At 49.5% G+C, this 23,375-nt stretch overlaps 2 protein-coding genes across 8 annotated transcripts in view; both read left to right on the plus strand.

Annotated features, from left to right (window-relative positions):
- Positions 1 to 9,098, plus strand: part of HOXB3 (homeobox B3) — an 80,789-nt gene extending 71,691 nt beyond the window's left edge. For 5 of the 7 annotated variants that reach the window (XM_041402301.1, XM_041402302.1, XM_041402300.1 and 2 more), the window contains 2 exons: positions 3,619 to 4,118; positions 6,577 to 9,098. In XM_041402301.1, the coding sequence (XP_041258235.1) occupies positions 3,728 to 4,118; positions 6,577 to 7,364 (1,179 nt within the window). In that variant the 5' untranslated portion in view covers positions 3,619 to 3,727 and the 3' untranslated portion in view covers positions 7,365 to 9,098. Of the gene's footprint in view, positions 1 to 92; positions 176 to 1,192; positions 1,984 to 3,618; positions 4,119 to 6,576 lie in introns of those variants that run through there. The other 2 variants (XM_041402307.1, XM_041402306.1) reach the window with 2 other exon arrangements.
- A 4,611-nt stretch (positions 9,099 to 13,709) lies between these two features.
- On the plus strand, positions 13,710 to 16,136 carry HOXB2 (homeobox B2). The gene is made up of 2 exons (XM_041402352.1): positions 13,710 to 14,354; positions 15,666 to 16,136. The coding sequence occupies exons 1-2, from the start codon at positions 13,979 to 13,981 to the stop codon at positions 16,133 to 16,135; spliced, it is 846 nt and encodes a 281-aa protein (XP_041258286.1). The 5' UTR covers positions 13,710 to 13,978; the 3' UTR covers position 16,136.
- Positions 16,137 to 23,375: the final 7,239 nt, after the last annotated feature.

A 23,375-nucleotide genomic window follows, 5' to 3' on the forward strand; every position in this document is an offset into this window, starting at 1 on the left:
AAAAACCAAAAAAAAAAAAAAAAAAAACAAAAAAAAAAAAAAAAAAAAAAAAAAGCGGGGAGTACCGGGAGGGGAAGCGCGAGGGAGGGGGGGTCACTCCTCGCTTATTGATTGCGTGGATGCTGGATGTGAAAATATATTATGTCTGCCTGTGCTTGGCTCGTCAGAGACTAAGGTAAGCCGGACTCAACTAGGCGATGGCTCGGTGAATGGCGGAGAATATGTCCCGATGATTTATGACCATATGACTCCCAGCTCGGTTCAAGAAGAGTTCACAAGCTTTAAGCTTCCTTCCACGCAGAGCCTCTTTTGCAGCCCTCACCCACCGCCTGGGTTGTTGGTTTTTTTAATTCCGCCCCCCCCCCCCCCTTTTTTTTTTTTTTTCTTATTTATTTAATTTTTTTCCCCCCCCGCGTTCCTTTTAAATTTTTTAATTATTTTTTTTCCGCCTCTCGCCGCGTTCTTTTTTAATTTTTTAATTATTTTTTTTCCGCCTCTCGCCGCGTTCTTTTTTAATTTTTTAATTATTTTTTTTCCGCCTCTCGCCGCGTTCTTTTTTAATTTTTTAATTATTTTTTTTCCGCCTCTCGCCGCGTTCTTTTTTAATTTTTTAATTATTTTTTTTGTCCGCCTCTAGCCGCGTTTTTTAATTTTTTAATTTTTTAATTATTTATTTTTTTTATTTCCCCCCCCCCTCCTCTCCGCGCGTTTTTCCAGCCGGGGGGAGTTGTCGCTTTGGGCTGGGGGGGGGCAGGGAGGAAGGGAAATTTGGGCAATGTTTCGTTGTTTTTCCCTTCGCGGGGCTCCGGGGCTCGTCCCCGGCTCCCGCCCCATTGTTGCGGGGCACGGTTGCAATATTTGGGATTAATAAAAACCGGAATTAACGGCGGGGCTGAGCCCGGCTTGGCGCTCGGGGAGATGGAGCCGCCGCGGGCGGGGGAGGGGAAAGGCGCTGCTTTTCCTCCGGCCTGGGGAAATTGGGATTTTTCCAACATGGAGGGGCCGCTTTTCCAGCAGAACCCTCCGGCCCCGGCTCCCTCCTCTCCCCTTCTCTGATTTCTGCATTTCCCCATTTCTATTTTCTCCCCCCCGAGCATCCTCATCCCTCCCCGCACCCCTTTTCCCCCTGCCTCACCTTTTCCCCCCTGCCGATCCTTCATTTATTCTGATTTTTTTTAATTTTTTTTTTTTTTTTTTTAAATTTAAATGGCCCCAAATCTTCGCCCTCCGAAGTTGCAGGCAAAGAGTTTTTGGGGAATCGCTGCCGGAGTGAAACTCGGAGCGGGCTGGAGCAGCTCCCGCCCGCCTTTAATTGGAGCAGGAGATCATCGAATATTTATTATTCTGCCCGGGCCTTTTTTTTTCCCTTTTTTTTTTTTTTTTTTTTCTTTTTTTTTCCCCTTTTCCTAAGCAATTCCTTGGAGTAAATAATTAGGATTGCGGCCGTCCCGGGCGAAGATAAATGAGCGGCATTTGTGAGGCGCTGAGAGATGAGGTACAAAGCGGAGCCACGAGCGAGGCGGAGGGGGTTGTAAATTTATTTTATGGACGTTTAAAACAACAAGAACCCAAAAAAAAAAAAAAAGAATAATCGCCGTTATTTTTAGCTACTTTGGCCGAGCCTCACAAGGTCCTGGTTTGGGTTTGTTTCGCTGCTTTTGGGTTTTTGGTTTTTTTTTTTATTTTTAAATAAATCTTTAACCAGACAGAAAGGCCTTGGAGAAATTCCCACCTCAGCCCCCTCGCAGATATTTCCAGCAAACCTATTCATAATAAAGGCGCTGCTGTTTGTTAATTAATTAATTCACGGCTCGGGGAGCGGAGGCTACTTTTTTAATAAGACAAATTTATCATGGCCAGGGAGGAGGAGGAGGAGGAGGAGGAGAATAACTCGCAGCGAGGATCTGCCCTCGGCGCAGACAATAACGCATCTCCGAGGAAGATCCGATGCGGATTTGGGAATGCGGGAAGGATTTAATCAGGGTAAAAAAATAAATAAATAAATTAAAAAAAAAAAAAGCCGAGCCGTCCCTTCGTGGACGCTGCGAGGATGGGGCGAAGCAAACGGAGCTTTGGTGTGACGTGACATAAAAACAGCAGCCAGGAAAAGGAGAGAGAGATTAAAAAAAAAATGTTATTTATTGTCGAGCTGGGGCTTCTGTTAAACCCCCGGCACTTAAAAATATCGCGCTGGGCTTTATCTCGGCGGGGTTTGTTTTGTTTTGTTTTCCAGGATGAAAGAGGCCCAGATAAAATTGAATATACAGGAGATAGGATTAAATATACAAAGGATATCAATCCCCAAACAAATGCTCCGTGGCTCCTCGGGCTGCAGAGAGGACATTCTGCCTTTCTAAAAATCCCTCTGCCGGCTATTTCCGAGTCGTTTTCACCTTTTTTTCGGGGTATTTCTACTCTGTTTTAATGGAGGAGAAAGTTTGTGCTGGCAGAAAAGCGAGAGAGAAAAGAAAGAGATGGAGAAAAATCAGAAAAATGGCAGAGATAGAGACAGGGGAGGGAGAAAAAAAAGGTTTAAATTTGTGATTTTAAGCTTTGGACTGGGGTTTTTTTTTAGACTTTTGGAGCTTGGCTTGAGGGAGGGAGGAAAGCTGGAAAATCCAAGGGGTGCAAAGTGAGGAGCAAATGGCCTCGTGAAGTGTTTGTTTTCCACGAGAAAGAGAGGGAAAAAAAAAATTAAAAATAAAATAACAACAGCGATTAAACCCCAGCGCGTTCGGGATCAGCGCCTCCCCAGCTCTGGACTCGGGATGAGAGACACAAAACCGTGCCGGGAAAAAAACAAAAAAAAAGAAAAAACAGGATTTATTTTCTAAATTCAACCTGTCAGAGACGGGAGAGAGACCCAGAGCAGGCCGGGGGGAGAAATCGCATTTTGAATTCCTGCCGCTGCTCCGACCTGCTGGGAATCTTTGCCCTGAATTCCAGAGGCGCTGGGAGTTCCTGTGTAAACAAAAAAGGGAGCCAAGTGTGCCAGGACAGCGTTACCTGGGGAAAAAACACGGATTTTCGATGTTACCTGGGGAAAAACACGGATTTTTGCTGTTACCTGGGGAAAAACACGGATTTTCGCTGTTACCTGGGGGAAAACACGGATTTTCGCTGTTTGCAGCTCAAAAGCAAACAAGCCCCGGGGATAAACTTTGAATTTGTGCCGGTGGGAGGTTTTTGGGGCTGCTCCGTGTGTGATTTCAGTAGAAATTGCAGGACTTTGGTGGTTTTGATGGTTTTGGCCGGCGATTCTCGGTTCTGTGCTCTCGTGTTTGTGCTAATTTGGGGTTGATCTGGGTGTGCAAACGTGTGAGTGACTCACACCCCCGGCGGTGTTTCAGGGGGATAAATCCACAATAAATCAACGTACAGAGGCGCGAAGCCGCAGAGCGAAACGAGCTGGGGGGGAAAAAAAAAAAAAAAAAAAGCCCTGCCACCCCCAAAACTCCCCAAAAAATCAAAATTTGCCGAGCCAGGGCAGGGTGAAATCTGCTGGCAGCATCTGTTCCCCCCACCCCGTTCGGCGGGACCCTATTCATGTCAGGAGCCTTTCAGGCCCCAAGATGGATTCCTGGCACTATTATTGTGTTTTTTCTCCTAACCTTTCAGGTCAGCTCCCACCAGACAGCTGGAGAGGGGCCGTCACGTGGCCTCGGGGTGCCAATGTTCTGCCATAGGGGTGTCAAGACCCTGGTAGGCACAAAAACGCTCGCGGAAGATGCAGAAGGCCTCGTACTACGACAGCTCCACGCTCTTCGGGGGTTACTCCTACGGCAGCGCCGCCGCCGCCAATGGATTCGGCTACGAGGGCGCCCAGCCGCCTTTCCAGGCCTCTTCCCACGTGGAGAACGACTTCCAGAGGTCCTCGTGCTCCCTGCAGTCCCACGGCAAAAATAAAGAGCTCAACGGGAGCTGCATGCGGCCCGGGGAGACGCCGGCGTCGCCCGACGCCGCCGACGCCGACGGCGGCAGCGGCCGGGCCGGTGGCGGGAAAAACAACCCCGGCAAAGGCAGTGCGGGGGCCGGCGCCGGCATCTCCAAGCAGATCTTCCCCTGGATGAAGGAGTCGAGGCAGAATTCCAAGCAGAAGAACGGCTCGCCCGGCGCAGGTAGATGGGCAGGCCTCGGTGACGCGCTCCGGCCTCGCCCGCGATGAAATAACAAGGTTAAAAAGCAAAAAGAGAAATTGGTGCGAGAGGTGTAAGAGCGGCCAAGGGTTGCAGGAATCCCTTTAGGGAAGGCCCAAATTCCTGTTTTCCGGACCAGAATTCCAAAAACAGGTCTAAGAATCTCAAAGGGTTGGAGGAATCCCTTTAGGGAAGGCCCAAATTCCTGTTTTCCAGCCCAGAATTCCAAAAAGAGGTCTAAGAATCTCAAAGGGTTGGAGGAATCCCTTTAGGGAAGGCCCAAATTTTCCGTTTAGGAATCCTAAATTCTGTTTTTCTTGCCCAGAATTCCAAAAAGAGGTCTAAGAATCTCAAAGGGTTGGAGAAATCTGTTTAGGAAAGGCCCAAATTCCTGTTTTCCAGCCCAGAATTCCAAAAAGAGGTCTAAGAATCATGAAGGGTTGGAGGAATCAGTTTAGGGAAGGCCCAAATTCCCGTTTTCTGGCCCAGAATTCCAAAGAGATGTGTAAGAATCATGAAGGGTTGGAGAAATCTGTTTAGGAAAGGCCCAAATTCCTGTTTTCCAGCCCAGAATTCCAAAAAGAGGTCTAAGAATCTCAAAGGGTTGGAGAAATCTGTTTAGGAAAGGCCCAAATTCCTGTTTTCCAGCCCAGAATTCCAAAGAGAGGTCAAAGAATCATGAAGGGTTGGAGGAATCAGTTTGGGGAAGGCCCAAATCTTGCTTTTCCAGCCCAGAATTCCAAAAAGAAGTCTAAGAATCATGAAGGGTTGGAGGAATCCGTTTGGGGAAGGCCCAAATTCTGTTTTTCTTGCCCAAAATTCCAAAAACAGGTCTAAGAATCATGAAGGGTTGGAGGAATCCGTTTGGAGAAGCCCTAAATTCTGTTTTTCTTGCCCAGAATTCCAAAAACAGGTCTAAGAATCATGAAGGGTTGGAGGAATCTGTTTAGGGAAGACCCAAATTCCCGTTTTCCAGCCCAGAATTCCAAAAAGAGATCTAAGAATCATGAAGGGTTGGAGGAATCAGTTTTGGGAAGGCCCAAATTCTGATTTTCCAGCCCAGAATTCCAAAAAGAGGTCTAAAAATCCCAAAAGGTTGGAGAAATCGGTTTAGGAAAGGCCCAAATTCCCATTTTCCAGCCCAGAATTCCAAAAAGAGGTCTAAGAATCATAAAGGGTTGGAGGAATCAGTTTGGGGAAGGCCCAAATTCTGCTTTTCTTGCCCAGAATTCCAAAAAGAGGTCTAAGAATTCCAAAGGGTTGGATGAATCAGTTTGGGGAAGACCCAAATTCCCGGTTTCCAGCCCAGAATTCCAAAAAGAGGTCTAATAATACCAAAAGGTTGGAGAAATTGGTTTAGGGAAGACCCAAATTTCCGGTTTCCAGCCCAGAATCCCCGAGGGAGGAAGGAAGAGCTGACAGGTGTGACCATTTCCCTTCTCCTCTGCAGGGATGAGACCCCAGGGAGGGTCCTGGCCCCGGGCACTGCCCACCCACCTCTGGTTTATTTATTTATGGATTTATTTCAAACACGACCACGGGTGCTGGGCCCAGCCCAGGCCCGGCTGGTGGACAAAAATTTGGGGAAAATGTTCTCCCAACTGCTCAACTCGCCGCTAAAATTCTGTTTGGTGCCTTCCCGGCGCTCAGAGAGAGCAGGTGGGGTGCCACATCCAACTTCTCCGTGTGTCCCACCAAAGATTCAGATAAATTCAGATAAAAACCAACAATTCGGTTTGGATTTGCCACAATTCAGATAAATTCAGCCAAAACCCAAAAATTCACAGATAAATTCAGATAAAAACCAAAACTTTGGCTCGGATTTGCCACAATTCAGATGAATTCAGATAAAAACCAACAATTCGGTTTGGATTTGCCACAATTCAGATAAATTCAGCCAAAACCCAAAAATTCACAGATAAATTCAGATAAAAACCAAAACTTTGGCTCGGATTTGCCACAATTCAGATGAATTCAGATAAAACCCAAAAATTCAGTTTGGATTCACCACAGTTTTGACAAATTCTTTCACACAAACCTCGTGGTGCGCGATTTATCCCCCATTAACGCAATTTATGGATTTTACCTGTGGCCGAGGTTGGGTCAAAGGCAAACCTTGGTGTCACACCTGTGTGCAACCGCCCCCTCCCCACCCCACCTTAACTGGCCCCGCGGCCGCCCTGCCAAACGTCATTTTCCGGAAAATTATCCGCTGGAAATAATCCCCTCCTCAATAACGGGCCCTGGAATCCTCTCCTACATGACATGATCAAATTTTCATAAAGCAGGGGCAGCTTTGGAGAACAGGACTCTTAATAAATGACACGATTATGGAGTGCAGGCCGACGCGGAGGGGCGAGGGGAGGATTTATTAAGAAGCGACGCATTCAATTTCTGCGCCTAAGTAATTCTCTTTTATTTCATTCCGGGGGCCCGACAGAAACCTGCGGCGGCGGAGGCGGAGGCGGCGGCGGCGAGAAAAGCCCCCCGGGCTCCTCGGCCTCCAAGAGGGCGCGCACGGCCTACACCAGCGCCCAGCTGGTGGAGCTGGAGAAGGAATTCCACTTCAACCGCTACCTGTGCCGGCCGCGGCGCGTGGAGATGGCCAACCTGCTGAACCTCAGCGAGCGCCAGATCAAGATCTGGTTCCAGAACAGGAGGATGAAGTACAAAAAGGATCAGAAATCCAAAGGCATGGGCGGCTCTTCCTCCGGAGGGCCTTCCCCCGCGGGCAGCCCCCCGCAGCCCATGCAGGCCTCGGCGGGGTTCCTCAACGCCTTGCACCCCATGAGCGGCGCCTACGAGGCGCCGTCGCCGCCTTCCTTCAGCAAACCCCACCAAAACGCCTACGCCGTGGCCGCCCCCGGCTACCAAGCGCCCCTGAAGGGTTGCCCGAGCCAGCAGAAATACGCCGGGGCCGCCGCCGCGGCCGAGTACGAGCCGCACGTCCTGCAGGCCAACGGCGTGGCCTACGGGACGGCCGGCATGCAGGGCAGCCCCGCGTACGTCGGAGGGAACTTTGTGGATTCTCTGCCCGCCTCGGGCCCGGCCCTTTACGGCCTCAACCACCTGGCCCACCACCAGGCCGCCGGCGTGGACTACGGAGGGGTCCCCCCGGGCCAGCCCCACGGACCGTGCGAGAGCCACGCCGCGTACGCGGAGCTCTCGTCGCACCACGCGACTTCTCAGGGCAGAATCCAAGAGGCGCCCAAGCTCACCCACCTGTGAGAGGGGAAGCTGTTTTGGGGAGAAAAAGGGTGGTTTGGGTTTCAGGGATGTTTGTGTTGGGGTTTTTTTTTTCCGGCCTCGTTGGTTTTGGCGGGGTCTTCACGCTCGGGGTTTTGGGGTTTTGTTACGAGCACAAAATCCAAGAGGTTTTGGTGGCTTTGGAGGGGAGGAACCTCGTGGGTTTTGACGCAAGTTCTTCTGAAACGGGCTTGGGGTGGTTTTGTGGGAATTCTGCAGGGTTTGAGTGGCCAAATCCATCGTTTCCAAGCCACGTCCGGGTCGTCACCGATAATTCCCGGATGTCGGGAAGGAGAAGAGTCCGCCAGTCAAGTTTTGGGGTCTCTGTGTCCAAAAAACCCCCAAAGAGATCCACCAGGAATCTCCCCCGTCCTCCGAGTCCTTCTCCCGATCCACCTGTGCGTTCCTCCCCAGCGGAAAAGGGAAAAACCCGATTTCCCACGGGAAAAACCCGATTTCCCACGGGAAAAACCCGATTTCCCACAGGAAAAACCCAATTTCCCACGGGAAAAACCCAAATTCCAGCTGGAAAAAGGAACAATCCCATTTCCCACAGTGTAACTCCCCACCGAATCCCCCAAACCTGCAAATCCCCACACCCGCCAAGGCCCGGGAGCCACGCCCGTCCCTCCAGGCCCTGCTCCCCCCCTCCAAAACAACAACACAAAAAAATGTTTTTAAAAATTCGGGATGAGAGAGGTCTAACCCCGCAAAGGGTTGAGGAAATTGTTGGCAACGCCTAAATCCCCCTTTTTTCCCCCCCACCCAAAATTCCAAAGAGAGGAAGAAAGAGCTCCCAGGTCTGAACATTTCCCTTCCTTCGCCTCTGCTGAGGCGAAATCTCAATTTCTCCATTTGGGGAGGGTTTCTTTTTTTTGGGGGATGGGGTGTTTTTTAGGGTTGATGAGCAGAAAAAAAAAAGCAATTTGGGGAAATCCTGAGCTTCTTTCCTCCTCTCCTTTGAGCTGACGTGAAAACAGGGTATATTTGAGCAGAGGGAATGTCCTCCCACGGAAGCAGAAGCCGAGGGATCCTGGGATCTGCTGACGCTTTCCTGCCTGGACATCTTTGTTGCACTTAGAGTTTACATATAATGGGTATTAAAAAAATTAATAATAATAATAATAATAAATAAAAGCGACTTTGAAGGGCTCTCAGCTCCGTCGAGGCGCCCTTCAGTTAGGTGTGTGTTCTGGTGAACATTCTTATATATTTATTGGTTATAGCCAGTTGAATTTTTTTTTTTTCTTTTCTTTTTTTTTATTATTTATCCCCCCCCCCCCAAGACCATGTATTTATATGAGGGAAAAGCAACGAAACAAAAAAAAACCACGACAAAAATAAGAATCAAACGGTACTTTTTTAGTATTTCCTTCCAAAAAAAAAAAAAAAAAAAAAAAAAAACAGAAAAAAACTAAAAAAAAAAAATTAAAAAAAGAACCTTGTGTTCCCCTTGTCACTGTACCACGAGCTCCTTTTAGTTATGGTAATTTAGGGAGAAGCAGTAGTTTTATGAATAATGTAATTAGTTCTACTGGAGGCATGAGAGCAGAAGCAGACTGTAATTGTTTAGTCCTGAATTAGAAGAATTTCATCGCGGCTCCCTCCCCTCCCTCCCCTCCTCGCCGGAGCTCTTCCTTTGTTCTTCCAGTAGTTCTTTTCTTTCCTCCCTTCGAGGCTTGTCTGCTCAACAATTCCTGAATAAACTTTTCTGTTCTCCGTTTTATCTCGTCCCTCCCGTCCCTCGGGTTTGGAGGGGGAAAAGGATTTGAAGGGGGAGAGGGGGAAAAAAAAAAAAATGAAATTGTTGAGGTGGGGAGGAAGGAGAGGGATGGAGAGCGGAGCCCGCTTTGGGGTGAAATCCTGGGAATTCGGGCCCACAAAGAGGGATCACGTGGAGCCGGGGCAGGGCTGCCATTGGAGAGGGAAGGAAAACAAAGGGAAAAGGATTAATCACGAGAAATGAGAAATAAAAACAAGGAGAGGGAAAAATAAAAGAGAGGAGAAAAAGGGAAAAATGGCTCCGTGTTTCCACGCGGGGCCTTGGGAAGCGACGAGGAATGAAACCCATAATTTCTAGGGCAATTAATTGAATATTAAATAATTAAATTCTGGCGAGAACGATTGAGTTCTGGCCGAAACAACGGAATTGTTTCCGAAACAGGAGCGTGCGGCGCCCAGCCGCGCCTCCCCGCGCACCCCAAATTTGGGTTAAAAGAGGGAAAAAAGCCCCCAGAAAAGGCGAAAGTGAAAGGGGAGAACAAACCTGGGCCAGGGCGGAGAACGCCGTGAATAATTCGCTTTTTATGCTCCAAAGCCCTGAGAAAACTCCCGTTAAAACTGCGAGGGGCAATAAAAGTTTTATGGCGCTGGGAAGGCTGGAAAGGAGCGGGGGAGGAGGAGGAGGAGGAGGAGGAAGGGGGGAAGGAAAGGAGGATTTTGGATTTTCACTGCAGACGTGAGAAAAGGTGGAAAAGCTGGGAAAGGTACCCAAAAAAAGGGGAAAAAATTAAAAAAAAATAAAAAGGAAGGGGGTTGAGGTGTAGAGGCAGCGTGTGGGGTTTGTGTTTTGTAATTTATAATTTTAATATATTTTAATATAGTTTATATTTTTGTGTTTTATCTAGTTTATACATTTATATATATAATATATTATATAAAATATATGTTATGTGTGGCCGCAGCTCCCTCCACAGAGAGCAGCAGGCACGTGTGAAGTGTTAAATACGTGATATATTATATATGACATATTTTATAGCCTACATCCTCTATTTTACATAGCACGGCTTCGTATTTCTTACATATTTTATTCTCCACATTTTATATTCCACTCCCAACACCCGGCATTTCCTACACCGCATTTCCTACATCGCATTCCTACATTTCATTTATTTCACCTTTTCCTCGTTTCATCCACCTGTGTGCACTATGCTCCAAAGCCCTGAGAAAACTCCCGTTAAAACTGCGAGGGGCAATAAAAGTTTTATGGCGCTGGGAAGGCTGGAAAGGAGCGGGGGAGGAGGAGGAGGAGGAGGAGGAAGGGGGGAAGGAAAGGAGGATTTTGGATTTTCACTGCAGACGTGAGAAAAGGTGGAAAAGCTGGGAAAGGTACCCAAAAAAAGGGGAAAAAATAAAAAAAATAAAAAGGAAGGGGGTTGGGGTGTAAGGCAGAGCGTGGGGTTCGTGTTTTGTAATTTATATATTTTAATATATTTTAATATAGTTTATATTTTTGTGTTTAATGTGGTTTATACATTTATATATAATATATTATATAAAATATATATTATGTGTGGCCGCAGCTCCCTCCACAGAGAGCAGCAGGCACGTGTGAAGTGTTAAATATGTGATATATTATATATGACATATTTTATAGCCTACATCCTCTATTTTACATAGCACGGCTTCGTATTTCTTACATATTTTATTCTCCACATTTTATATTTCACGCCCAACACCCGGCATTTCCTACACCGCATTTCCTACATCGCATTCCTACATTTCATTTATTTCACCTTTTCCTCGTTTCATCCACCTGTGTGCACGGGACAAACCCCCGGGGGATTAAATAAAAATTCTGGTGGAGAAAACCTCACGTGAGAAACGACACCGAGCTCCGATCCAAACCAAGTCTCAGCTTAAAAATTAAAACTGTAATTAAAAATAATCATAAATAATAACGGGATCTGGAGCATCGAGGCCTCAAGGGAAAATTTCCCATCCCGGCCCGTGAAATATTTTTAATTTAAAACCAAAATTTAAAATTTCTTTTTAATAATAAAATGATTCAATCATCGCTGGCTGGGTTGGGATCATTTCTGTTTCCCCGCTCCCATTCCCGGATAATTTATAATTTTAATATATTTTAATATAGTTTATATTTTTGTGTTTTATCTAGTTTATACATTTATATATATAATATATTATATAAAATATATGTTATGTGTGGCCGCAGCTCCCTCCACAGAGAGCAGCAGGCACGTGTGAAGTGTTAAATACGTGATATATTATATATGACATATTTTATAGCCTACATCCTCTATTTTACATAGCACGGCTTCGTATTTCTTACATATTTTATTCTCCACATTTTATATTTCACGCCCAACACCCGGCATTTCCTACACCGCATTTCCTACATCGCATTCCTACATTTCATTTATTTCACCTTTTCCTCGTTTCATCCACCTGTGTGCACGGGACAAACCCCCGGGGGATTAAATAAAAATTCTGGTGGAGAAAACCTCACGTGAGAAACGACACCGAGCTCCGATCCAAACCAAGTCTCAGCTTAAAAATTAAAACTGTAATTAAAAATAATCATAAATAATAACGGGATCTGGAGCATCGAGGCCTCAAGGGAAAATTTCCCATCCCGGCCCGTGAAATATTTTTAATTTAAAACCAAAATTTAAATTTTCTTTTTAATAATAAAATGATTCAATCATCGCTGGCTGGGTTGGGATCATTTCTGTTTCCCCGCTCCCATTCCCGGATTTTTCCGGCGCCATGTTGGGCCAGGGATTCCCAGGAAATGGTTAAAATCAGGGAAAAAGGGAAAAAAAAAAACCAATTCCGGGGCGCGCTCGGGGCGGGCGGCGCTGGGTCGGGTTTGCTCCTCCGGAACTCGGGAATTCATCGGGAATTCATCGGGAAAAAAAAAAAGGGATGCGGCGCCTTCCCCTGCACTCGGGGGGTTTTTATCCCCTTTGCCTCCGTGGGATGCGTGGGGAAAAAAAAAAAATAATCCAAATTTCCCAAGAGGTTTTTTCCTTCTTTTTTTTTTTTTTTTTCCTCTCTTTATTTTCCCTCCTCTTTTCATTTTCTCCTCTTTTCCTCTTCTCATTTTCCTCTCTTTTCATTCCCCCTCTTCTCATTTTCTCATCTTTTCATTTCCCCCCTCTTTTCTTTTTTCCACCTTTTCATTTTCTCACCCATTTTCATTTTCTCCCCCTCTTTTCACACTCCCCACTTTTCTTTTTCCCCCCTTTATAATTTTCCCCTCTTTTCATTTCCCTCCTCTTCATTTTTCCACCTTTTCATTTTCTCCCCCCTTTTAATTTTCTCCTTTTCATTTTTCCAACTTTTCATTTTCTCCCCCATTTTCATTTCTTCCCTCCCCTTTTCATCTCCCCACTTTTCCCCCCCTTTCATTTTCCCCCCTTTTCATTTTTCCACCTTTTAATTTTCTCCCCCATTTTCATTTCTTCCCTCCCCTTTTCATCTCCCCACTTTTCCCCCCCTTTCATTTTCCCCCCTTTTCATTTTTCCACCTTTTAATTTTCTCCCCCATTTTCATTTTCTCCCCCTCTTTTCACCCCCCCACTTTTCTTTTTCCCCCCTTTCCACTTTCCCCTCTTTTCGTTGCCCCTCTTCTCATTTTTCCCTCTTTCCATCCCCCCTATTTTCATTTTTCTTTCCCCCTTGCAGCTCCGAAAAGCAGAGACAACTTCTGGCAGCGGCCGGGAAGAATTTTCCATCCCAAATTCCTCCTCTTTATCCCATCCCTCAAACCCGAGGAATTGCAGGCAAACCCCAAACATCCACTTCAAACCAGCCAGCAAGGAGCACAAACCCTTTTTCTGTTTTAAAAAAATAAGATTATTTTCTTTTTAACCATTGATCTGACTAGATCAAACAGATTTTTGGGTGGTTTTGGGACGCGAATCCACAAATCTCTCAGGGAAATCCGGGTTGGCGCTGGGTATTTTTTTAATTATTGTAATTATTTTCTTTACCCCCGCTTGCTGAACGAGCTTTAGATTTATTCCCCAACCCTCCCCACCCACGCAGATGCTTGAAGTGACAAAAGTTTCCAGGCTGCTCCCTGCGGGAATGGAGCCTCCCAGTCCCTCCCGGCCCCAAACTGGGACAACCAAGGGCAGGGAATGGACAGGGGAAAAGTGTAGGAATGGGCAGAGAAAGGGGCTGGAACGGGGATGGAACCGGGAAGGAACAACGATGGAACCGGGATGGAACGGGACTGGAACCAGGAGGGAATGGGAGAAAACGGGGCTGGAACGGGCAGGGAATGGGCAGGAAAGGGCAGGGAAAGTGGGAATGCCGGGAAGGACAGGCAGGGCACGGGACACGGACAGGATGGGCAGGGAAAGCAGGACAGGGAACACCAGGAAGGACAAGAAAGACAGGCAGGACAGGAGGCAGGTGAAGGACAGGAAGGGACTGGGAACAACAGGCAGGATGTTCATTCTGGGGTGCTGCTGGCTTTTCTGGGGCTCCTCTCTCTCTCGCTTTTTTAACCCCCCTCCCTTTTTTTTTTTTTTTTTTTTTTTAATCAATTAAAGAAAATAATGCTTTCTGTTTGCCACCAGGCCCCTCCTGCCATTGGCCAGGGCCTCCCACGTGACGAGGAATTGGCTGCAATTTCGCCCCAGCCTCGAGTTTAGCAGAGCAGGGTCCCGCTCCGCCTGTGTTATCGGCAATATAACAATTATAAAAAGCCCGAGGACCGTCATCATCCCCGCCAACAAAAACCCGAGGCCTTCCGATTTCTCTCCCTCTCCCCCTCCTCCTCCTCCTTCTCCCTCTCCCCCGCCTCCCTCCCGCTTTTTAAACCCCGGGCCCTGGAAAAAGCCATGAATTTTGAATTTGAGAGGGAGATCGGGTTTATAAATAGCCAGCCTTCGCTCGCTGAGTGCCTGACGTCTCTCCCCGCTGTCCTGGAGACATTTCAAACTTCATCAATCAAGGACTCGACATTAATTCCTCCTCCTTTTGAGCAAAGCGTCCTCCAAAGCCTCAGCCCTTGTTCCGGCAGCCGGGCGAGCCCGAGGAGCCCCAGCCGAGCCCCCCATGGCCCGGCCCGGCCCCCGGCCCAGCCCGGCCCCCGGGCAGCGCAATTCCCCTGGATGAAGGAGAAGAAATCGTCCAAGAGGACCAGCCAGGCTCCGTCCCCACCATCCTCCTCCTCCTCCTCCTCGCTGCCGGTGCCCGCCGCGGGATCCCCCGCAGGTTCGTATGGCCGGGGGGTGCGTCGGGAAATGGCCAATTCCGCTCGCCTGGCCCCAAAAGAGCCCCGGCCCATCCCCCTGCCCAGGGGGGGCTCCCCCGGGATCGGGGGATTCACGGAGCGATGTCCCCAGCCCGGGCTCGGGGGGGTTCCGCCGCCTCCTCCCTCCCGCCGCGAATTAAAAAATACAAATTTCTGCAAGTTCTGGAGAAGCCCCGAGCGAGGAGAGCCCGGGAGGGGTCCTGGGGTGGGGGGTTTGCAACTCCCCTTGTTCGGCTTTCAATGCCAGAGCTGCCTGGAGGGAAAAATAAAAATAAAAAAAATTTAAAAAAATTAAAAAAAGGGAAAAGCAAAGACAACAAAACCACCAAGGAGCGCCGAGGGGGGAAGGAAAATGGGTGGGGAAGGTGCCAGAAGGGTGGGGAGGGGAAAGAGCGGGGGCTGATCCTACAAAATGGAATTATTACACCCCAAAACACCCCCAGAAAACGGAGCAGCACCTCGCTGCTCAGCCGCTTTCTTTCCCTCGGGATAAAGTGCTGGAGGAACAATTCCAGGATTTCCACGGCTCGGGTAAAATCGGGCAGGACAAGGGCAGGAAAGCGGAGCTCATTGGCCGGGGAAAATTGGAATAATGGAACCAAAGCACCGGGAAAAAGGTAAAAAAAATCCAAGAAAAACCCAAAAACCCCCCAAGAAAACAAAACAACAAAAAAACAGGAAAGAAGGAATTTATGAATTTAGAAGAAATTTAGAAGAGATTTAGAAGAACCTTAGAAGAAATTTAGAAGAGATTTAGGAGAACCTTAGAAGACATTTAGAAGAGATTTAGGAGAAATTTAGAAGAAATTTAGAAGAGATTTAGGAGAAATTTAGAAGAGATTTAGAAGAAATTTAGAAGAGATTTAGAAGAGATTTAGAAGAGATTTAGAAGAGATTTAGAAGAAATTTAGAAGAGATTTAGAAGAAATTTAGAGGAGATTTAGAAGAGATTTAGAAGAAATTCAGAAGAAATTTAGAGGAGATTTAGAAGAGATTTAGAAGAAATTTAGAAGATATTTAGAAGAGATTTAGAAATTCCCTAGATTTCAGCGATTTAGAAGGAAGTTAGAAATTCTTTTTTCCCTGCAGGGCGGCAGAGAGGGAAGGGCTCTAAAGGGAGAGACCAGGGAGCAAAATCCCTTTTCCCCCCCGGAGGCAGCGAAAACTCCTCCGGAGGAGCGGGAAAAGTTGAATTAACCCATTTTTCCCCGGCGGAGCCGTGCCGAGCTCCTCTCTTTGGTGACGTTCTCCTGTAATTTTTCCCTCGGCAGAGGCCGCGGGGCTGTCGGAGAGCGGCGGCTCCCGGCGTCTCCGCACCGCCTACACCAACACCCAGCTGCTGGAGCTGGAGAAGGAATTCCACTTCAACAAATACCTGTGCCGGCCGCGGCGCGTGGAGATCGCGGCGCTGCTGCAGCTCACCGAGCGCCAGGTCAAGGTGTGGTTCCAGAACCGCCGCATGAAGCACAAGAGGCAGACGCAGCACAAGGAGGAGCCCGTTTCGGCCGGCCGCGACGGAAGCGGCGAGGCCGAAAGCTGCCCCGCGTTGGGCGCCACCGAGGAGAGCGCGGCGCCCGAGCTGGGGGCGTTCGCGGCCGAGACGTGCCCCGAGCTCGCCCGGGGGTTTTCTCCTGCCGCTGAGGGGTCTCTGGGGAGCCCCCTGCGCTTCTCCGAGGAGGAGCTGGAGTTCTTCAGCAGCGCGCTCTGCACCATGGACCTGCAGGATTTGGATTTTCCCTAGCGGGGCGACGCGCTCCTGCTCTGCCCCGAGGGTTTGGGGAGGGTCAGCCTGGGAGCAGACACTGCCAGCACCCCGAAATCTGGCCTGAGAGAAGGGGAACCCCCAAAAAAATGGCCTGAGAGAAGGGGAACCCCCCAAAAATCTGGCCTGAGAGATGGGGAACGCCCAAAATTTGGCCTGAGAGAAACTGAACCCCCAAAATCTGGCCTAAAAGAAGAGGAACCTCCAAAATCTGGCCTAAAAGAAGGTGAACCCTCAAGATCTGGCCTGAGAGGAACTGAATCCCCAAAATCTGGCCTGAGAGATGGTGAACCCCCAAAATCTGGCCTGAGAGAAGGACAACCCCCAAAATATGGCCTGAGAGAAGGACAACCCCCAAAATATGGCCTGAGAGAAGGACAACCCCCAAAATATGGCCTGAGAGAAGGAAAACCCCCAAAATATGGCCTGAGAGAAGGGGAACCCTCAAAATCTGCCCTAAGAGAAACTGATTCCTCAAAATCTGGTCTAAAATAAGAGGAACCCCCAAAATCTGGCCTGAGAGATGGTGAACCCCCAAAATCTGGCCTAAAAGAAGGGGAAAACCACAAATCTGGCTCAAAAGAAGGGTGAAACCCCAAATCCGCCCTAGAAGAAGGGGAATCCCCCCAAAATCTGGCCCAAAAGAAGGGGACCCGTCCTAAAACCCGTGCTAGAAGAAGGGGAACCCCTCCCTCGCATCCCAACCGGAATTTTGGGGCCACCAGACACTGCCCACACCCCAAAATCCACCCTAAAAGAAGGGGGAAACTCCAAATCTGGCCTAAAATAAAGGGGAAACCCCAAAATCTGCTCCAAAAGAAGGGGAACCATCCCAAAATCTGTGCTAGAAGAAGGGGAACTCCCAAAATCTGCCCTAAAACAATGGCCCATACCCCAAAATCTGCCCTGAAAGAAGGGGGAACCCCAAAAATCTGGCTTAAAAGAAGGAGAACTCACCCTAAATCTGCCCTAAAAGAAAGGTAACCCCTAAAATCTGCCCTGAATGAAGGGGGAACCCCCAAAGTCTGGCTTAAAAAAGGAGAACTCACCCTAAATCTGCCCTAAAAGAAGGGTAACCCCCCAATATCTGCCCTAAAACAGGGGCCCACACCTCAAAATCGGCAATAAAAGATGAGGAACCCCCCCAAATCTGCCCTGAAAAAAGAGGAACCCCCCCAAATCGGCCCTAAAAGAAGGGGAACCCCCAAAATCACCCCCAAGCCATTTCCCATCCAGTCGCCTCCTCCCACTTCCGTTTGGAAGCTCCAAACCCCCTCCCAATATTTATTCCAGAAGGTGAAAGAGCCGCCCGAGTTTTGCTAAAATTCAGGTATTTCCTGATGGTTTTATTTATTTTTTTCCCCCCCTTATTTATTTCCAAGGAAGCAGCCGGTAGTTCTCACTCACGGGGGCGATTTCAGCCCCTCGAGACAAAAATAAATGAAATTTATAAATCCTCCTCCCCAGCGACTTTCTCAGGAATCAGAAGGAGACTTTTAGATTTCGTAATAAAATTTTTAAAAATAAAATTAAAAAAAAAAAAATCAGGGGAATTTTCCTTCCTCTTTTTACGTTTTAGATGTAGATTATTTATTCAAATCCTTTCGTAGCAAAGGGCAAATTATTTATTGTATATTATTTTCATAGAGTGAATAAACGTCTTTATAAAAGCGACCAACGTGTTTGCTCTGGATTTCACTCCAAAAAAAAGCTCCTTTTTTTCTGTTTTCCTCCATAAATCATTCCTTTTTCCCCTGCTTTGTAATGAGGTTTAATAATCTCCTCGTGTTCCCTGAGAGGAGACAAAAGGAATCGCTCCCAAGCAACAATTCCAGAGGAAATATTCCCTGAATCCTGCTTTCATTTCGCTCCAGCTTGGTGTTTATTTATTTATTCAATCATTTATTTATTGTGTTCAATCAAAGCGGGGTGGTTATTTCTTAATTTTAGCATTTTGGGGGTTTGCTTCTAGGACGGGAAAAATCCTCTAATTTAAGGGGAAAAAAACGAAAAAAACCCAAATAAAAAAAACTAAAAAAGGGGATAAAGGGATGGGAAAACAACACAAAGGCAGCGCGGAGCCCACGCGAATTCCGGGGCCATTCCCGGCCTCCCACACCCCAATCCCGCCCTTCATCCCCATCCTCCTCCTCCTCCTCTTTCTCTCAGAATCCACCGCGGTTCCCGGGCTTTGAAACGTCCGGAGCTGCAAAGAAACGAGGCAAAAAAAAAAAAAAAAAAGAAAAAAAAAGAAAAAGGAGGATTTTGGGTAAAAGCTCCAAAAATTTCCACACGTTGGGGGGACCAAGTGAACGTGAGAGAAGGAGGGGTAAGGGATGGGCCTGGGGGGGCTTTCTTCATTCCTCCTCCCTTTTCCAGCCCCAAAACCCCCAAAACCCCTTTATTCTTCCTCTCCTTTCCAACCCCAAAACCCCTTTATTCATCCCCCCTTTTCCAGCCCCAAAACCCCTTTATTCCTCCTCCCTTTTCCAGCCCCAAAACCTCCAAAACCCCTTTATTCCTCCTCCCTTTTCCAACCCCAAAACCCCCAAAACCCCTTTATTCCTCCTCTCTTTTCCAACCGCAAAACCCCTTTATTTCTCCTCCCTTTTCCAACCCCAAAACCCCCAAAACCCCTTTATTCATCTTCTCTTTTCCAACCCCAAAACCCTTTTATTCCTCCTCCCTTTTCCCACCCCAAAATCCCTTTATTCCTCCTCCCTTTTCCAACCCCAAAACCCCCCAAACCCCTTCATTTCTCCTCCCTTTTCCAGCCCCACAGACCCCAAACCCCCCGGATCCTCGATCTCCTTTGGGATTTCTGGATCCCTTTCAAACCTTCCTCCCCTCTCGGGATTTTCACCCCAAAACTCATCCCGGGGTGGGTTTGGGGGAGGTTTCCCCAGAGGAATGACCCCAAGAAGGCTTTGGGGTCTCCCAAATTCTGGGAGGAGTCCAGGAGGGGTTTGAGCCCGGGGGGATGGGAAATGTGGGGCGGGGGGCGACCCTAAAAATGAGCGCAGCACCCCAGACTCTCCCCCAGCCCCTTTTTCTTTAGGGTGAAGCAAGCCCGGCTGGCTCGTTCGGCTTTTGGGGTGTCCCCCCAACCCACACGCAGATTTTTGGGGTGAATTTGGTGTTTTCAGTGCCCGGGTGGGGTCGGAGAATTTGGGATCTTTTATTTGGGGTTCAAAGCAGCGGAGCCGGGCTGGGTTCACGCCGCGGGCCGTAAAGAGAAAATAAACGAAAAAGCGAAATAAAAGAAGGCAAAGGCTCGGCAGATGTTTCGGAAATCGCTGTGGATGATCTCTCTCGGCTCGAACAAAGAGGAGGCGGGGTGATTTTAGGGCCGCTGTTGATCCCGAACCATCTTCCCCCCAAATCTTCCCTCCAGGAAAGGAGCCGGCAGCTCCAAAGCCTCGTTTGTCCGGCTTGTCCGTTTGTCCGGATCCAACGTCCTCTCCGGCCGTGGATATCGGGACATCGGAGCACCCAAAGCCCCCTTCCCAGCGGGGTTCCGCTCCTGGGAGCCACCAGCACCCCCTGCCCCTCTCCCACCGCCTCCCCTCGGCTCCGGGGGACCGCGAGTTCGGGGGGGCAGCGGAGCCCCGCGGAAGGCGATTCGTAATTTTGGGGTTTGTTTAATACCCGCGGAGCGCTCGGCGGCCGCCTCGGAGCGGCCAGCCGGTGTCTATCAAAGCGCCATTTGTTCCAGCGCTTCGCACGTTTCCCCTCCTCCTCCATTCCAGGCCAGCAGGCAAAGCTCGGCCCTGCCCCGGGATGGTTTTGGGCTCTGAGCATCCTTTTGGCCTCTCCAGGGACGGCCCCTCCTGCATCCAGCTGGAAAATGAGGGAAAAAATACCCAAAAAGCGGCGGGTTTCCACGCTGAGAGGCTCTTCAGCCCAAAAATGAGAGGAAGTGTCCCCAAACCGGCGGGTTTCCACACTGAGATGCTCTTCAGCCCAAAAATGAGAGGAAATGCCCCCAAACCTGCGGGTTTCCACACTGAGAGGTTCTTCAGCCCAAAAATGAGAGGAAATGTCCCCAAACCGGCGGGTTTCCACACTTAGATGCTCTTCAGCCCAAAAATGAGGGGAAATGTCCCTAAACCGGCGGGTCCGGCCGGTTTCCACACTGAGAGGCTCTTCAGCCCAAAAATGAGGGGAAATGTCCCCAAACCTGCGGATTTCCACATTTCCACGCCCTTTTCCCGTGGGGAAGGAAGGAGGGGAAGGGCGAGGCCGAGGGAGGGGTCAGGAGGGACCCCCCTGGCAAAGGGATGGGAAAGGGGTCCCTAAACCCCCCAAATTAAACTCTGAGCCTTCACTGCTACAAATCCCTAATGGGGGAGGGAAAAGGGGTCCCAAAGCCCCCCCCCGAGATTAAAGCCAGAGTTCTTATCAATAAAAATCCCTATTCAGGGTGGGAAAAGGGACCCGAACCCCCCCAAATTAAACACCGAGTTCTTATCTATAAAAAGCCCTGATGAGGGCTGGAAAAGAGACCCCAAAGCCCCCCCAAATAAAACCCCCAGCCCTCATCAAGACCAGTCCCTAATGAGGGTGGGAAAAAGACCCCAAAGCCCTCCACAAATCAAACCCCGAGTTCTTGTGGATGCAAATCCCCAATGGGGGAAGGAAAAGGGGTCCCAAAGGCCCCCCAGATCAAACCCCGAGTTATTCTGTCTGCAAATCCCTAATGAGGGGGGAAAAGGGACCCCAAAACCCCTCCCCAAATTAAACTCCGAGATCTTATTGATAAAAATCCCCAAGGAGAGAGGGGAAAGGGACCCCAAACCCTCCCCAGACCAAAGGCCGAGCCCTCATCGATACCAATCCCTGATGAGGGTGGAAAAGAGACCCCAAAGCCCTCCCCAAATTAAACCCCGAGTTCTTATTGGTACCGATCCCTGATGAGGGTGGGAAAAGAGACCCCAAAGCCCCCCAGATCAAACCCCAGATCTTACCCATACAAATCCCTAGTGGGGGCTGGAAAAGGGATCCCGAACCCCTGCCCAGATCAAACCCCGAGATCTTATCTCTACAAGTCCCTGATGAGGGTGGGAAGGAGACCCCAAAGCCCCCCAGCTCAAACGCCGAGTTCTTATCGATACTGATCCCTGATGAGGGTGGAAAAGAGACCCCAAAGCCCCCCAGCTCAAACGCCGAGTTCTTATCGATACTGATCCCTGATGAGGGTGGGAAAAGAGACCCCAAAGCCCCCCCAGCTCAAACGCGGAGTTCTTATCGATACTGATCCCGGATGAGGGTGGGAAGGAGACCCCAAAGCCCCCCAGATCAAACCCCGAGTTCTAATCCATACAAATCCCCAATGGGGGCGGGAAAGGAGACCCCAAACTCGCCCCAAATCAAACCCCGAGTTCTTATCAATATCGATCCCTGATGAGGGTGGAGAAGAGACCCCAGACCCCCCCCAGCTCAAACTCCGGCCCTCTCGGTACCGACCCCTGCCGCGGGCCCCGTAATGAGTTCCCGGGGCGGCCGCGGGTCCGGGGAGCGCCGCCAGCGCCGGGCTCCGCTCAATCCTCCGCCCACGGACCGGCACTTAACAAACGCGAGCCGCGCAGTTATTATCCCCGCGAACAGCAGGGCCCTTCTGATTTGTCCTAATTAGCGAGACTGAAGCGTCGGGAGGAGAGAAGGGGGAATATTCAATAAAATCTGAATTATTGAGTGGCTGCGAGATTCCGCCATTAGCTGGGCCGTTCTTTACCTTCTCCAAAATGTCAAACAAACGGGGGAGCGAGGATTTGCGGCCCTGCCCTTCTGTTCCGCGCAACTGGAGGGCATTAATTAAGCGAATTAAGCATATTAGGCATATTCAGGCCCTTGATTGTTGGCAAAACACGGCGATTGCCTGGCGGTAATTAAGCCGGGGGTATGCAAATGAGCGGCGTGTTGGCGGGGCTGCTGAGGAAATATTGATTTTGCGCTGCTCGGGAAGGGGGGATGTGTTTGCCCAGGAGCCCCTGGAAGGGTTGGGGATGTGGGATCGAGCCTGGGAATCCTCCCCGGAGGAAAAGCCGAGCGGGAATGGGGCCTGGGAGGGAGGAGTTCCCTTTTCCCGGGAATTCTGCAGGTTTTAGGGCATTTTTGGGATTTTCTCTCTTTTTTTTTTAATTCTCTTTCATTTCCCTGTCGATTTCTCCTTCCTTTTCCCTCCCATCCATTCCCAGCTTTTCATCCAGAGCTGCTCCAGCCCCAAAGGGCGGAGCTGGGAGAGGGAACCTTGTCCCGGAACGTCCCGGGTTTGTCCCGCTTTGGTTTCCTCGCTGGGAGCTGAAGTGAGGGGGGGAAATGGGAATAAAGGGTTTGGGTCTCCCGGGATCGATAAAGCCGGGCTGCCGATATCGGCCATTGATCAGGGCGGGAACGAATCCGTGCGCTTTGGAGGGGGGCAGGGGTGGATTTGGGATCGGGGGGAACCCCAGGGATTTGGGATCCAAGGAGATCCCCGGGGATTTGGGATCGGAGGGGATCCCCGGGGATTTGAGATCGGAGAGAACCCAGGGATTTGGGATCCGAGGGGATCCCCGGGGATTTGGGATCCGAGGGAACCCCCAGGGATTTGGGATCGGGGGGAGCCCCCAGGGATTTGGGATCGGGGGGAACCCAGGGATTTGGGATCCGAGGGGATCCCCGGGGGTTTGGGATCGGAAGGGATCCCCAGGGATTTGGGACCCTCAGTTAGATTTGGGATCCGAGGGAATCTCAGGGATTTGGGATCCGAGGGGATCCCCGGGGATTTGGCATCGGGGGGATCCCAGGGATTTGGGATCCGAGGGAATCTCAGGGATTTGGGATCCGAGGGAATCTCAGGGATTTGGGATCCGAGGGAATCTCAGGGATTTGGGATCCGAGGGAATCTCAGGGATTTGGGATCCGAGGGAATCTCAGGGATTTGGGATCCGAGGGAATCTCAGGGATTTGGGATCCGAGGGAATCTCAGGGATTTGGGATCCGAGGGAATCTCAGGGATTTGGGATCCGAGGGAATCTCAGGGATTTGGGATCCGAGGGAATCTCAGGGATTTGGGATCCGAGGGAATCTCAGGGATTTGGGATCCGAGGGAATCTCAGGGATTTGGGATCCGAGGGAATCTCAGGGATTTGGGATCCGAGGGGATATGGAGGGATTTGGGATCGGGGGAAGCCTCCAGGGATTTGGCATCCGAGGGGATCCCCCGGGATTTGGGATA

Source organism: Onychostruthus taczanowskii, unplaced genomic scaffold (genome assembly GCF_017590055.1).
Source record: "Onychostruthus taczanowskii isolate IOZ18803 unplaced genomic scaffold, ASM1759005v1 scaffold197, whole genome shotgun sequence".
Taxonomy (NCBI): domain Eukaryota; kingdom Metazoa; phylum Chordata; class Aves; order Passeriformes; family Passeridae; genus Onychostruthus; species Onychostruthus taczanowskii.